Genomic DNA, 17,283 nt, shown 5'->3' on the forward strand with positions numbered 1-17,283 from the left:
GCATTTATGCGTACAAGAATATATTTTAACAGCAGCGTCTATATAAGGCTTCATAGACATAACAAAGCCACAAAACTCTCAAGTGGTCATTCTGACTTTGGCAGTCTTTTCCTTAGACTGCCGAAGCCGCGGGCGCCAGAAGACTGCCAGTGCTGGCGGTCTTCCGACAGCCATATTACGAGTACTGAATGATTTCTGACACAATTTGGTCGTGCTGGCGGTCGGAGGCACAGAGGCGGTTCCACCACAGTCCCCGCCCACCTAAAAGGACTCCACCAGCCGTATTACGAGCAGTAATACGGCCTGGTGGTGTGGCGTTGCCAGCAGTGGGAACGCTGGGTCCCATCTCATCAGGGAGGAGTATCTCGTTGGATGAGGTAAGTGTCCTCTGCAAGGGGAGAGGGGTGGGGTGTGTGATGGATGTGTGTGAGAGTGTGGATGCGTGTCATGAATGGGGGTGTGCGAGGGGAGTGTTTGTGCGTGCATGGGTGTGTGGGTGAATGTGAATGCTGGGTCGGGGTGCATGTGTGCATGCATGTAGACAGGGGTGGGGGTTTTGTGTGTAGGTATGTTAAGAAAAGGAGAGGGCAGGGGGATGGAGTGTTTATGCATGACAATGGGGGTGAATGTAGTGAGTGCGTGTGTGAGTGGGGGTGTTGTGCGTGTATGGATTTGGGGGGTGTTGCATGTGTGCGCGTGTGAGTATAAGGGTGTTGTGAATGCGAGTGTCAGGTGTGCGGGTATGCATGGGGGTGGGATTGTTGGAAGGGGGTGGGGGAGCTCTTGGGTAGAGGGGGGTGGGGAGTCATCTACTGGCGACAAGAATGCAAATTCCTGTCACTAGTAGCCTTTCCACCAGGGATTTTGTGGCGGTCCTACCACCACGAAATCCCTGGCGGAAAGAGGACTAGTGATACCGCCGGCGGTACTGGTTGGACCCCCGGTTCAGGTTACTCCTCTCCGGCCTGGTGGGTCCAACCGCCCTGGCAGTAGGAATGGGTAAGTGGCGGTTTGGCACAGGCCAAACCGCCACACTCGTAATCTGGCAGTCTTCACTGCCGGCCTGTCAGCGGTGAAGATTGCCACCGTCGCAGGGTCGGAATGACCACATCAGATTTGCATCAGGTTCATGGGCACCCTTTTGGAGTGTTTGGTTGGATGCTGGTTGTAGCACACAAGAGATGGTCGGTGAGGGGTAATGATGCTATACACAAATGTATATCCATTCCACACCGATGGCAGTGCCTGCATCTCTGTCCTTACCTCTAGAACCTGTTTCAGCAGGCCAGTACATTATGTAGAGCAGCATATATCTAGACATACATCCATGGTGGTTCAGCAGGCAATCAACTCTTGAAATAAAACTTTACGTGCCTGGATCACACTTGTGTTTTGATTCTTCTCATAAATTGTGTGGGAGAACGCTTTGGCTTAGTGAGTGTTAGACAACATGTCAGCACACCAAGCCAGATATAACTACCACAATCTAGGACTCTACACACGGGACCTATTGCCAAGAAAAGGTAAGGGGACCAAGGCACGAAGAACTGTTTAGTGGCACAACTGCCTGCAACTTTTTCCCTGGGATAATATTGCATTAATAAGGAGAAATGGCTTGTGCTGCTGGTCAGCTGTGAAACAGCCAGTCACAATGTTACTGAACCCTACAACATAATTGTTCTACAATCTGGCCCCCTGCACTATATATGGAAGTGGTGCACCACCACAATATACAGTAAGCACCTTCCACAATCTGATGATGCTTCCATCACTTCCACCCATGAACACCACTGTATGCATATATTAATGTGGTACTTATAAAGTGCGAACCTAGACAAACTGTAGCAGAGCTGCACATAATTAAGGACGTGCTGAAGGTTAACTAGTGATAGGTGGGGTAGTTTGTTTGTGGGCTGTCGATGCACTGGGATGTAGTTTTCTTAGAGGTGCGTCTTCAACATCAGCTAAGCCATTTTACTCCTCAAACAAAATAACTAATACTGGCAAATACATTGTGTATAGCTTTCATTGCAATATATACTTGTAATACACATAAGTGGGCACAGGATGGCACCATTATTTCATTCAAATGAAATTTCACCAAACAGTTTAGAAGAGTGTGTGTGACACAGGAAGGAGGATATTCTTACACATATGATTTGTTTGGACGCTTTTATTAACTCCCGTTGTAAAGCAGAACTCATCTTCATGGCAAAGGTTCTACCCTTACTTGAATGACTTCTGTGCTGCAATAGAATTACCTACACCTGCCTACCTAGTGTATAACGAATGCTGACACTTTCATACAATACAAGGCTAGAGGAACGGGCTGCAATTCCCCTTTGAATGTTGCCTTCTCTCTCACCTCTTCTCATGCCACTCATCATCTGCACACCATTCACACTCTTCTAACTTCACTCTCTCAAGCAGTCCATCGTCTCATATGAGACTCAATAAATGCACAATAACAGGGGCGTTGGGGTGCAATTAACTTACTTTGTAACAAATTACAGGCTGTAGTTCAGTTACAAACTACACTGCATTGATAAAGGTTTTAAGATTACATATTGTATTTTATTTTTACATGTAGACGTCCTTTTACGCAATGCACTTTAAAAATTATTGAAGAAATGCTCAGATAGTTCCATAAAATGTTTCTAGCATTCAAAAAATTTAAAACATTACTTGTCAGCGGCACTCTGAGCAGGTAACACAGTGATGTACCCTTGCAGTCAAGTTTGAAGAATAGACTTTGGACATTTCTTTGAGTATTTAAAACAACATAAAAATAAAACTGTTCTTAATAGTGAAGACATCAGCTCCACATTAATGCTGCTTGGTTTGTTCAGTAACTTTCTGATTTTGAGCTTTGACGTCCAAAGATAAGATTCCTCAAGGCCTAGTCACTCCAACTTCAAAATCAAAGGGAAACAGCCAGCAGGTGGTAAGAGCTTGGTTGGTCAGTCAAAAAATAGAGATAATTTGCCAACAGTCAAGCTTATCTTGTCTTCTGTGTGGAACTGCGAACCACAATGGCGAGTCACTGAGCTGTGCAGTCTGTAGGAATTAGAATCATGATGCAAAGGGGCTCATATGGTGATAGGTGAGGTGGTATAGTGGGACCGGAGTCAAGGTAAGTGGGCTAGGTCGGATGTAAAGCCAGTATGAACAATTTGTTTTTTATATTTTTTTTTTAATGTTTGTGCTGCTTACTAATTGAGCCATAATGGCCTTTCAGAGGTCCCACCATTCAAGGAGAAGTAATGTTCTTTAAGCCAGGCCATCCCTACAGTACATCTCAGAACACATTGCTAATGAAATATTGTATGACAGCCATAAAGCATACAGTGGACAGGCTAGAATAAAGGCAGTGGGTGGAGAAGCTGTTAAAAAGGGGTAGGTATGTATGCATTAACATGTGCAGAAAGCATCTATTTCAAGGTCAAAGGTGTAGTAGCAGTAGGTGGCTGGGCCAACTACAATGGCTTCTTACTACTAAGTTTCCTCTGTATTGTTTCTAGAAATGGGCAGGTTTGACCTCAGTACCTAGAAACAACTAGGTATGTCTCTCCAGTTATTGACAATACAGAAGCCAGCTAAAAATGTATATGGAATAAATGAAAATGGAGATTATTTGCATATTTGTTGCTGATTGTGAAATGGATTTTGCTTTTCGGAGGATCAACAAGCATGGTCGTTTGCTTCACTTGTGTCCCCTATGGTTTTTATCAACAAGCTATAAAATCATAATTTGTGATCCAGGTTCGCTTGGTGGCTCACAGTTCTTTCAGCCACTTCAAAAGTTGAGGCACATAGTAAGTTATGATAACATCAGCACCTGTAAAATAAGAAATGAACAAAGATTCAAAACATTTTTAAAAGGGAAGATCTGAACGCAACAACAGTGAGAAGTGAAACCTAAGTACACACAACTGCAGTGTTATATCTCATTACCGCTCCGAAACCCCTTAAATAACATGCAGCCAAATAGCTGAAACAGACCACGCTGCCTACTTTTTAAGCATTTGTGACCAGTGAGAATCTGCAGGCCAGGAGACTAATTTCTAGGTAACATGGAATAAAAAAAATGTGACAAAGAATATTTATTGTAAGATGTAGAAAAGATGCTTCTTCTGGATCGGCACGCTGCAACACCCTCGCCAGGCTAGGACAATAAATTTAAATCCAGAAATAAGACATTACTTCATTCCTGTTGGATTACGGGTTTTCTCTGGTAATTTCCTTGACAGCTGGAAAGAGCTAGTCAGTAATTGGATGAAAACTTTTATCTTCCGATTGGGCTACGAGCCAAAGAGAAGCAGCTTAATTGTACAGGAATTCAGACAGGCCAGTGGAATTGGAAGCAAACGTTTTGTTATTTAACCTTTTACCTGGACACACTTTTTATTTAATTCCTAAATGTAATGGTTTTAAATGCATACCATGTGCCCTGAGCAGGAAGTGAAAAAGGCAAATTGCTAAATATCTTGCAGAAGTGTTGTCTTTTGGCTGCAAAGCTACACTTAGTGCAATAGTACCTTCATCTCTGGACAATGAGCTTTAGCCTAGTCAGCTCCTGTATTCTTTGTACAGCTTAGAGGACTGGTGGCGATTCTAAAGCAACAGAAGCACCTAGTGAAAGCAGTTCTAATGTCCAAAATAGGTCTGGTGGAAGACATTCTTTAACCCACCAAGACTAAACTGGGGATCAGCTCTTGAATTAAAGTTGAAAGTGTAGTATTTGAGGTAAGTATGAGGCTTGTGGTAAAGCATTACATAGATTAAATGTGGCACATGCAGATGGACACAGAATTGGGGCTTAAAATAAGAAAAAGAAGGATAACTGATGCTTTAAACACAACTCTGACAAAACCTTTGGCAGAAAACATGAATGGATATGGAGAACCATCTCATCCCTGTGGAAACACAAGGTGAATATGCTTCCCCACTAATGGGATGTACATCTAGCCACTTTGTAGGCTAAAAAAGTTGCTCAACAATAGCCAAGTATGAACAGATCTTCTCGTGCCCCTAATATCAGAATTTTGAAGGCTGATTTTTTTTTTTTTTTAACAATTCCTTTAACATTTGAGGTTAGAGGCCCCCTTCCCATTACTGTGCCCTAATTTACTTTTTCAGCTGCCTTGGATTTGTGTGGAATTGCTGGGTTATCATGGGAGAAACAGGTCACCTAACTGATTGCAGCACCTTTGGCAACAAAGTGATCTTGTCGAGATAGTGGCAACTGTGTTATTTGGAGGGATGAACAAATTTTGTTTGAGTCAGATTGGGCAGACCGAGGAAGTTGTGAAAAGCTCAGACATATAATAATTCTTTTTTTATTTTGAGGAAGAGGTGCCACATGAATATTTTCCATTTGGTATTCTGGGCTACAGGTAATTTAGATTTGCTTTGCACTCTCTTATATAAGGCACAATGTACTTGCTGTGGTGGAGTTTATATGCGGGATCAAGAACCAACTTCCATATATTATAACAATAGTGCATGCCTCTGGGGAACTTTCAATGTCCACCTAATGTCCAGCAGAGAGTATTTTATTCCTTACGTTACATGGATACATCATCACCTTTCCTACTATCTAGCTTTTTCAAATGAAAGAGATAATATGTTTTCAGACATGAAGAATAAAAGTAGAATCTATAGTTCGAAATGAAACACATAAAAACAGCTGTTAAGATGTCAGAAATAGTTTCATGTAAGTGAGATTAAGAAAATGTTGTAGGTAAGAATATGTAGACACGTGCAAAAATTCTATCCTTCCTGTTAAGACTTATAAAGTGCAAAAAACTAAACATGTTGCCATTAATATCTCCTTTCTGCTTTTCATTTTGACAAACAGATATGAATGGCACAGACAAGTGCACTCAGTAGAGTTTGTGATTACAACAAGAGGATACCCAAACACTGAGATGCAATGGTACAGCCCACAGATTTAAACATATGTTGCCTGGGGCACTGCTTGACATCTGTCTGATGATGTAATGTAGCTTACCCATATTCTTCAAAACAGGCAGTGATTATGCTACTTGGTGACAGAAGCGCCTTTTAAAAGGAACATACTAATTAGCTTTCCTCGGCTAAAGGTTACCAAAACAAAGCTGTTACATTTCAATTATATACAGCCTAGAAGGGTCTTTCAAATTTCTTAACCACGTAACATCCAAAATCACATTTGCAAGTAAAGGCCAGGAGCACTTCTTGGCCCTGGTCTGTATTTGATCACAATACAAACATCTGGGAAAGATAACTGGTGAAGTAGCTTCAAAAACGGCTATTACAGCATTCCCCTGGAAGTAACTAATCAGTCATGGCACAACTATCTTTAATTAATTCCATATTGATTGGAAATGTACTGCCTGCCAATATAACTAAATAGACTCACCCAAACAATAACACGTTGAACTTGAAGAGGAATAACCATTTTTCTAATGAAGAAACACAGTTAAGCAAAGACACAATCCTTTAGTCAGAGCACTACAAATGCCCCGACTTACATTAGGTCTTTTACACATGGTTTTTTAATTACCACTGATTAGTTATCCTTAACACCTATTCCACTTGCAGACACTCACACCAGAGGTGTCAACGTTAGACACCTCCCGACACATAACACCACTGACCCTAGCGTCAAATACCAGCACAGCCTTTGGAACTCAGGGCCAGATGTAGCAAAAAAATATTTTGTGACTTGCAAATTGCGAGTCATAGCGACTCGCAATTTGCAACTCGCAAAATATTATGCAGAAAGGTGTCTCAGACACCTTCTGCGACTCGCTATGGGGGTGCAAAGACCCACCTCATGAATATTAATGAGGTGGGTCGCAGTTTGCGACCCCGTAGTGAGTCAATGCACTCACAGGGATGGTGGCCTGCTGGAGACAGCAGACCACCATGTCTGTGACTGCTTTTAAATAAAGCAGTTTTTTTTTCTTTCTGCAGCCCGTTTTCCTTAAAGGTCCAGAGGACCACTGCCTGCTCTGAAAAAATATTTTTTTTGACATTCACAAAGGGGAAGGGGTCCCTTCCTATTTGCGAGTCGCAGCCTCAAATTGCAAGTCGGTACCGACTCGCAATTTGAGGTTGTGCATCGCGTTAAGCCTTTTGGGCGTCGCAAAATTCGTTTTTCGCAGTTTGCAACGCGCAAAAGGCTTCCTTCATCTGGCCCTCAATCTCCACTCCACTCCACCAGCATAAGTCCTTATCAACTATTCTGATGTCGTCTTGCTTTGACTCCAACCTTTAAGCATCCACTAAACATCAAAATTAGGAAGCACCCAGAGAGAAGAATTTCAGCACGACTCATCATTAATCCTGAACTATTAAAAGGTTTTCATTTCAACAGTTTGACGATTTCAGTCACTCTTTAGATGCTGAAAGGTACACATAGAAATGTGGCAGATAGCAATCTTCTCACACAAATTCTTGAGATCTGATTTTCTTACCTGCTCTCCTGAAGCTGGTCATGGACTCCAAGACTGCCACCTTGAGGTCAAAGGCTCCTGCCTCTGCCCCGTGCCATAGCATGGCATATTCCCCAGAGACATGGTACACAGCTAGTGGGTGATTGGGGTGCTGAAAACGAACAACACAACAGAGAATTAATTTGTTGTTTAAACATGATACTATGCCATTCTTACAACGTCTGTTCTCATGCACTGAGTTGATCATCATTAGCATGGTAAGATGTACACCACAGGTTTGGTATCTCATTGGGCACTCTCACTCTCCCACAGTTAAAAATCCAGGAACTAAGCTGGTCATGGTAGGGTAGGTTCTGGGGTGGACATCTGTGAGGACTTCGACTTAGCTTTTGGTGTAAAGTATGTGTGTGTGTGTGTGTGTGTGTGTGATGCTGAGGATTGATTACGCACATGTGGGAAGGAACAGCACATGGTATAATTTCCTGAGAGTACTTCTGAGTCAGTCTATCAAAAGCTATATAAACTTGGGGCATACGTAGGGGACACACGTTTAATTAAGAGTCCTTGTTCTTTAAGATGAGTACTTTGGTGTCCTTAAAGGAACCAATGACGGTCAGCAAATTATATAGGGGTATTGCCCTTTAAGAAATGGGAAATAGGAGTAAGAATCATTCATACTTACTCTGTCCTTTACCTCCCTGACTAGATCCAAATATGGCATTCCTGGTTTCACCATCAGCATGTCGGCTCCTTCCCGAACATCACGGTCCTTAAAAGATTAAAGAAATGCATGTGACAAACTTCACACTTGCCAGAAGCACGCTGCAAGTATGGGCGTTCAAAAGAGTACTGCTACCTATACAGATTAAAGACTGGCATAGTTCAGCAAACAAATGCCACCTACCTGCCCTAATCAAAGTCCATTGCCCGGAGGTCAAAATTTCCACAGTCATTGCCACAATCAAAATTAGCGAGTTAAAGATTTTTAGAACTCCTTTTACAGTTTGAATTCTCCTCCACCGTGCCATGGAAGTTGCTTGCCAACTTCTGCATGGACAATCCAAGCAAGCAGTTCTACAAGTTAAGTACCCGTAGTGAGAAGGTAGAACAGCATGTCACACTACACTTAATTTGTTTTTATTTACTTATTAACCGTTTCTGGAAGCACGTAATGCCACAGATGAGCACTAAAGAACTGTGCAGCACAGAATAAAAACATAACAACAAATAACTCTAATACCAAGAAGTTATTAGAAAATCGAAACACGTCTTTCACAATACTAAGAATTTACCCTGCACCACCGGGCAAAGGGCAAGAAAGTTTAAAAAGTTGGATTTTAAATTTTTTCCCGATTGTGGCGTTGTTAAAATGTCTGGACATTTATTCCCTACCAGACCTCTTGTGTGCTTGGTTCACTTGAAGTGCTCCAAGGTGGATATGACTGAGCATCATCTGTGACATGTTAAACAGATGCCTACCATAAAGGCTCATATATATTTTCTTTGTTTTAAGTATTTTATAAAGCACCATGTGTCTCGTTTCCGTTGCATAACAAACAGGGAGTAAGGATAGTCACGTCCCTTTGACATCCTAAATAACAGAGGTTGGCCCACCTCTCCTCCTTGTTATCCTGATGTGCTGAAAATGAAAGTGTAGGGAAGATGGAAGCTAAACCCCCACCATACCATGAAATCGCATCCCTTTCAGAATCAAAACAGGATCAATAACCCCCGATATTTGTGACCTAAGCAAAGGATAATAGTCCAAGTCTCAATAGCTCACATATATTGCTCTTTGCCCTTGTAGTGGTTTTCTAGAGTACTCAATTGAAATTAAATCTGAATTTTCTTTTTCTAAACTTTATTTTTGTTGCTTAAATAGAACATGCATTCACAACCAATGCCATCGTCTTGCAGAAGTCTTCGCTCAGCAAGACATTCAATATACATTATAGAAGCAATTTTATAGTATAGAAGCACACCTTCATCACCCTCGATATAATGCTGCATCATATGGCAGTACCTTCTTGCCCCAACGTCACCATGGTCCAACTCAAGAGAGACCATATTTTGAAGTATTTGTACTCCACAGGCCTTCTGGTGCGGCGCAGTGGTTCGTTCCATTAGTCCATTCAGTAACTGTGGGAGGGGGCGGGCGGGCATCACGAATGTGGCGAGCTATGTCTCTTTTGGCCACCAGGCAGCCCGCGAGTTGTTTATAATGCCCAGTATGACTATTTTGGGATTTAATTCCAACTGTCCATCCAGCACTTCACTCAGAAGCCCATTAACAGTCTTCCAGTAATGAATGATCACAGGGCATTCCCAGACGGTGTGGAAGAAGGTGACAAGTTAGGAAGCACATCTAAAACAGTTCAGGCTGGCAGCTCTCCCCATTCGCCAAAGCCTAAGTGTGGGGTAATAGAATATGTAAAAATATTTAAAGCGTTTCAGACAGCCAGGTACCCCGTCACAATGGCGTTGCTGCTGTTAACCTGCCATGCCACTGAATATATTCCAGTGCAGTGTGCTAACAGAGGATGAGAAAGTGTGTGACAGGGGCAATAAAGGAGGTAAGGCTCCACCAAATAACAAGTTTAATGTTCAATGTGGCTCATGGAGCTCGACTTCCAGTCAGTCGGCGGGGTGGTCTCTAGCACCGTACGTCCAGTCACTGATAGGCACCATAAGAAAAAACATGTCGTACAGTTTAAGGTCAGCCCATCCTAGACCCACATCATATGGCGACATGTGACATTTGTCGCATGAGACTTGGGTTGGGGAAGGCCTTGGGAGCCCAACATCACTGCTGAATAAAGGCAGACATTCCCAAATAAAGATATCTGTCTTCTTCTACTCAAAGCCAGGCGTCTTATTGAAAGTGTCAATATCTCTCTCATTATCAGGTGGATGTCCACCAGTTCACCCTTAGCCCCGAAGCATCTCCACAGAGATGTAAAATTTCAATGAGACAGGGAACCGGGTCCCCAGGGCGCTGGACATATAGTAACATATTGTCAACATGCAGGGAAACTAGCCTCTAGGTCTTCCTGCCAATGTAAACCATGCACCCGGGCATCCACTCAAGGTGAGAGCGGGCGGTCCTGATGAGTGCAGCGCTCTATCAGAAAAGGAGGGGATAGAATTCCAATAACCCGAACTCCCGCCCATAAACTACAGAGGGTTTCAAACCAGCATTTCAAATTACATTTTGTGAAGACCTGCCAGGAGGAATGACCAGTGGACCATGTCAAAAGCATGCACCACATCTACCAGCAGCAGGTCACTGTCCTGCTAGAGTTCATCTCTTTGGGCTGTCGCAGTGCAGCAGCAGAGACCATGCTAGGTTTGAGGAGGACTGTTATGGTCACCCCTTAAGTCGTGGGAGTGCTTCCCGAATGTGTGGTTATAAATCGCTAGTGAATGTGGGCAGTGAATTCCTCTTTGAAGAATTCCAGGGGAAAGGCGTCAGGGCCTGGGGTCTTGCCCGAGGGCATCACGGGTAATGGCCTGCTGCACCTCCTCCACAGTAATTAGGAGATCTAGTTCAGCTCTTTGCTCCGGTGAGAGGGTATTTTTCAGGAGGTCATGTACTATCGGATGGTTTCCGGGAGTGTAGTGGTGGGGGGGGGGGGGGGGGGAGACGGGAGTGGGGCATATAAGGCACCATAGTATGAAGCAATCTCGGCAGCTATGGGTAGCATTGCACGTACTTCCTCTCTACTAGGAATACGAAGTTCAGGACAATCTTTCAACCACTGTGTATGCTTGCAAGCCAGTACAGCAGCTAATCTGTCTTGTCTCCCATTCCGTTCGCCCATTGGGGTTGGTTTCACTCCCAGGGGAGGGTGGAGTCTAAAAGCTTTCAACGGAAGGCTTAGTCTAAGGAGCTCCTTATCGAGTCACAGGGGTTTGCTACCTCAGCACTTTGAGGCGGTCGATATCTTGGTCAAGCTGCGGTCACTACCTCATCTTTCCAATCCCTAGTTTTACTGTGGAAATGTGCTTAAGTGTCACCACAATCCAGGGTCGGGACAGCCAGAAATCCACAGCTTGCTCGCCCTGGGGAGATTGGATGTGAGGAGCACCGTCTCCACTTACAGTGGAAATGTGTTGGTGAGCCAGATCTGGACAGATGGCACAAGGCAAGCCGCTGAGCTCACGAATGACCATCCGTAATCTTAGGCAGTTGGCCACGGCCCCCTCCCTCAAATGTAGAAGCACTGATGCCAAAAACATTCCTAAATATTAGATTTGATGTCAGCATAAGATTTCGGATATCATTAGATTTTAATAAAGATATTTTGTCAGGAAAACTTCCCCACTGCCAATGTAGCTGGATGCAAGGGACCAAGAAGAGAAAGAGTTGCACCCTATACTTTTTGATAGAGGGTGTGGAAGGTATTGATCATTGTAGTGGCTGAGAGTACTATTAAGCCTTCTTACCATCTGAGGTGCAAGGTCTAATTTCAATAGCTTTCCACTTGCGACAATGAAAGTTTATACAGACACCATATCTAGCGCAACAGCACCTTTATGTATTCTCCTTATAAATTAACCTTTGCTAAAGGTTGCTGACATAAAACGTGAGGCACCTGCTGAGTCAAAGGAGACAACTGGGCCAGTCATAGCTAGGATAGTTAAACTTTGCAGAGAAGTGTACAGCCAATTTGGAGATCCAGCAATGACGGAGGTCACTGTTAAAGTTCACCCATGCACGGTAATGCTCAGTAAAAACAAAAACAATACCTATAAATTCCAATTCAGTCTCTTCTGTTCTATCAGAAAGGGAAATCAAACATATAGCCGCAGCACACACCACGCACTGGTACTTCCTTCTTCCTCCAATAACAGACAACCAAACTGGAGAAGGTTCTGAGAACCAATGCCCCTGCTCGATGTTGGGCCTCTAAACACACAGCAAACTCACAAGCACATCCAGCAGCCTAAAAACCAATTCTAAAGCAGCAAAAAAAAAAAAAAGGTAAAACAGACTGGAAGGAGCCGACATCTGTACTTACCACAGCTCTTCTGGCAAGACCACGAGCTCCAGGTGGCAGCTGGTAGCATCGCCTGTCCCCAAAGGCAGGTTTGGAAAGAGCAGCATCTCTGCAAAAAAAAAGTTTCAATATTATAAATATTATAGAAGGGTTTGAATGTGCTCCTAACAAGTGCCCAGAACCCCAATAAGTTTTGTGTTAGAAATTGGGTTATTATTTGGGATGGGACGCAACCCAATTCAAGCAATGATGACTACGCTTGTCAGGGTGAACTCTCCAAGTCACTGAATTAACCTGAGCTAAAACCCCTGGAAGCTATGTCACAGAGCAAACAGGCTTAACATACGGCAGTGTGTAAAGTATTCATGCAGTACCAAGGAAGTAATGAAGTCAAAACATCAAACAATAGAAATCACAAACCAAATTAGAAAAAGAGTAACATTTAATCACCAAAATGACTAAAAATCCAATAAGAGGAACCAGAGATATGACATTTTACAGTTTTAAATAAAAGCAGCACCAAAAAGCACAAAACACCAATGATAATCAGTGGTTGTGGTAGGCTGAACCTAGGTGAGGTTTGAGGTCGACCAAGATGGAGGCTGGTTGGATGCACCAACCTGGTTTACCTTCAGATCTAGCCTTTTAAGTACTAACCAACCACAGTGCTACCCTTCTAAGGCTCCCGGGATCTCAAGAGAGGCAATTAGTGGCTCGAAGTGTCAGGCAGAGCCCAACAGCAGGAGTCAGTTGCCAGTGGACTGCTGGGTACGTCCAGGCAAAGGACTCTTGCAGCTTGTAGTTTCCATTTAGAAACACAGGAGGGTAAGTCAACTGACCCCCTGGAGTCCAGTTCTTTATCGTGGGCACAAGAGAAAGCAGACCCAGTTTTTCAGGACTTTGTTTGGGTCACAGACAGTAGGTCCAGTCGTCTTTTGATCTTCAACAGGTCTGGAAAGTGTTCTGAGGAGGGTGCCTGGGGTGCCACATTTATGCCTGGTACCAGATAGAGGGTTGTGGTCACTCCTGGGCACTCCTTAACCAATGGAGTAAAGAGTCTCAAGGCCAACCCTATTCTACCAACTTTTTCAGTAGTTCCCGTTTCTGTACTGCAAATAACCCAAAATGCCATGTGTCAGGGCAATTTCAAGTTGCCAATAGTGACCTACACTAAACTTGGGCTGTGAGACTGGGTTTGTGGGTGTGGAGTGTACCATTGTCAACCTAATATCCTTCCACACTTAACACAAAAATCTAGTTTTAACTAGGCACTGTACCCCCAACAAACTCAGAGACAGACGTCTAGTAGACAAAAGTAGGGTCCTTCAGTAACCAGCCAGGGGAACCACAAAGACTGTCTTGGCATCCTGTTCTCTCCTTTTCACCTGTGCCTCAAAAGCCACATGTGGCTCCACCGACCTGTCAAGCATGATATGACACTGTGCTGTCAAACAGAGGCCCACAGCTCCTAACCTACATATTCTGTTAAACTGAGAGGAATTATATCTGCACATTAAGATCAGCCTATTGTTTGCAACTGGGGTGCATTTCAAATCTCATTCACATCTATTCAAGACAAAGCACAGGCTGGGAGAAGCTGGATAGCTAATCAAAATTAGCCTCCAACAACTTCAACAAGGGAAAATATGATTTTTTTAAAGTTACTTTTCCTTAATATGCATTAAAAATTTGACTTCACCATTGAATTGGATATTTAATAATTATTACAAATAGTTGCTTAATTAAATTTCTAGCTGGTCCCTCTGCCAAGTTAACATGATTAGTATTTTAATCAGCCCTCTGTTTTTCTACATACAACAGCTAGACAACTCACAGTGAAAATAGATTTTTTGACCTTGTATCTGTAGGGACATGGTAATATTAATTTTCTATATGCCCCACATTTAATTAACATGCACAGTACCTTGTAGGCTATAAGGCTTGCAAAGGGGAAACTTACTAATATTTGAAAGACAGGTTTTTACAAAGGGTTATTTTCACAGGCAGCACTGCAGGTTTACACTGCAGCAGTCAGACTACACAGGATACACTTTAAGCCATGTTTGCATTGTCACCTTGGTGGATGGCACAATAGGTCCTGCAATCCACTAGTGGCATTTAACTTTCAGGCCCTAGTTATACCATAATCTAGGGACTTGCACAGAAGAGAAATGTGCCAGTCAAGAATATGCCAATTTAGCCATGTTTAAAGGGGGAGCACGGGCATTATACTACCAGATAGCAGGGTTAAAGTGCACAGAGTTCTGAAGCCAACAAAATATAGGGCCCTGCAAAAGAAGAAAAATCTAGAGTGATCATGCAGAAAGGCGCATTTTCCACACTGGGCAATCAGTTAAAAGACCAAGGCTAGGCTCCACTGGAGACCGATTAAATTGGTAGTGTGTGAGGTCACTAACGTAGCAAAGGCAGCAATGAGTAGTTTATTTTTCTCCCCTTTGAACTGATTTTCCACATAATCATCAACAAGCAGTAGCAACTCGAAACTGGGCATCTCAGAAGGAAGCATAGTATGTAATTGGGGATGCAACTGATGAATTAATGAAAAGAGAACTTGGAAGGTGGGGGATAGAAACTTTACATTCAATACTTATGTACAATACATATACAATACTGTGAAGTCCAAATGATATACGAAAATATCAATTGAAGCTACTTAGAAAGGCAAATATTTTTAGAAAATATGCAGACTTTCCTGCAGTCTTACAAATTAAGTTTGATGTTTTAATTATATCATGCTTTACTGAATATACTGTAGTTTTTAATGCTCACCAATACGTTAGAATTCGTTTAATTTTAAAGCTTTAAATTATGACTGTACGGACTATCATTTTTTCTTTTTGTCTGTAGAAAAGCTAATAAGTTAAATAAAAGACAGACAGCCACCTTTCTTGTGGTGCATGGGTCTTTATTTCCTCTTTACAAACCCCTTAGCATGGCCTAGTGTGGCAGCCCTTCAGTGGCTTCGATGGACAAGGAGGAGGCAGTTGTTCACGGGTATGAAGAAGCATATGGACCCTAGAGTAGGAAGTTATAGTAAGGTTCTGTCTACCATGGTTCAGTGCACATCACTACGAGCATTCATTCCCAGTCTCACTGCTCTCACCAGATCACCCCCACTGCACTGTGATATACATGGCAGAGGATAAAAATACACACTCATTCCATGCTGTGCAGCACATGTAAGAAATGAAAAACTCTTTCTCTGCAGTTGTACAGCATACTTCATTTTTTTCCAGTGTTCACAAGACATCAGTGGCAAAGACTGCACACCTACTTGCAGAGTCTGTGACCTAGATTTGGAGCAACATTGCAGAAAAGCCAGTGTTGCCTTTAGAATTATTTAACTGGAGGGTGAAAGATAGTCAAGAGGCCAAAAAATGAAAGATCATCAACACTATCTTGTTTAGTAGAGTAAAGGAGGTCTCCAGTTGCCTCAGAAGTCCCACGCATATTCAGTCATCATAGAATTCCAGTGTTTAATGACCAAAACAAATGTGTTGTAAGGAGACAATAGTTCTGTCTGGGTGTCCAATTAGGCTTGTTACAATTTATGGTAGAGATTCTAGAAATTCCCTGGTAGAACGGTTCCAAACTAAGCATTTGCACAGGGTTGCCTCTCTTACAAGTTTCAAAAAGAACCTCTGAGTTACAGAACATCACCACCTGCTAGGTACATACTACACGAGCACTGTAACTACATAAAAATATAGTTTTTACCTAATTTGTAATACCATGTAAATGTTTAATTAATAGAAATAACAGCATTACAGTTATGTATGACCCAAAAATAATATCAATATTTTCAGATTTACAAATTCAAGGGCCTTGGTCCGAACGTCCTCTTCCTGAGTGTTCAGTCTTTTGCTGGTGTTATAGAAAAATTGTCAGTACTCTGCAGACAGCCTATGCCTGGCAAAGCTATCCTTTCAAATCAGTACCACAACCAAGTATGCAGAGGAATGCTATGCAAATCACTCCATCAGTGTTCTGTGCAAAGTGAAACTGATAATTATAAAGGGCATCCATTTTAAAACACCCCCTACAAACTACCATACCCTCTATCCTCTCAGCAATCTTAAAGATGGGCTTAATACTTTCTAACAAATGATGGTAAAATAACCACACCTGAAACATGTTCTCACCTGAAAGGTCCATAGAAACAGGAGGCAAACTTGGCACTGTAGCTCATGACTGAAACCTGCAAAATGAGGAACGATGTGGATTAAAATGCATGAAAGTATTTGGGATTTTCATTATTTCATCAACTAGAGGTGCTCCACTCCTTTATGGCTGTTTGTGCTGTGGAGATGAGAGGATAAGGAAATCTGCCATCTGCTATCCCATTCAGTGCACAGCTTCAACACTGAGACAAACTATTGCAAACATGGAGACAATTTTAAACTTGAGCCCCCTTGCTTTCTATATGGCTCTGCATAGAAGTTTCTAAATGTAGCTAGGTCTGGTTCATTCCCAGAGACCTATTTTATCTGCTAAGTGTGATTTGTTCTTGTCCTCCCCATTGTGCAGGGCCCCTCTCTGCTGCGGTTATATATACAGGTTTCTTACAGAGTCCCTAGCACAAAGACCACCAGGCATGACTGGTTGGTGGAGTGATGTGCTCTTGACCCACTTCCTCTACGTTCACCCCTCAGGATGGCCATTCCCGGCAGCCAGATGAACAGCAGAAATACTGGGGATGTCTTTTAGTCAAATCTTCCTTTTTTAGGCCCATTTGGGCCAGAAAAGATAGAGGACAGAAACCCGGCCTCTCTGCCCATATCTAGCAGTATCGCCTCATCCCCTTCAATTTAGCTGGAGAT

The 17,283-nt window shown here is 42.7% G+C and overlaps 1 protein-coding gene across 5 annotated transcripts in view; it reads right to left on the reverse strand.

Annotated features, from left to right (window-relative positions):
* Positions 1 to 2,158: 2,158 nt before the first annotated feature.
* The window catches only part of ALAD (aminolevulinate dehydratase), a 136,844-nt gene continuing 121,719 nt past the window's right edge, over positions 2,159 to 17,283 (reverse strand). For all 5 annotated transcript variants that reach the window (XM_069241404.1, XM_069241402.1, XM_069241403.1 and 2 more), the window contains exons 8-12: positions 16,606 to 16,661; positions 12,464 to 12,551; positions 8,125 to 8,211; positions 7,464 to 7,593; positions 2,159 to 3,838 (exon numbers count right to left, since the gene is read on the reverse strand). In XM_069241404.1, the coding sequence (XP_069097505.1) occupies positions 3,777 to 3,838; positions 7,464 to 7,593; positions 8,125 to 8,211; positions 12,464 to 12,551; positions 16,606 to 16,661 (423 nt within the window). In that variant the 3' untranslated portion in view covers positions 2,159 to 3,776. The remainder of the gene's footprint in view (positions 3,839 to 7,463; positions 7,594 to 8,124; positions 8,212 to 12,463; positions 12,552 to 16,605; positions 16,662 to 17,283) is intronic.

Source organism: Pleurodeles waltl, chromosome 6 (genome assembly GCF_031143425.1).
Source record: "Pleurodeles waltl isolate 20211129_DDA chromosome 6, aPleWal1.hap1.20221129, whole genome shotgun sequence".
Lineage (NCBI taxonomy): Eukaryota > Metazoa > Chordata > Amphibia > Caudata > Salamandridae > Pleurodeles > Pleurodeles waltl.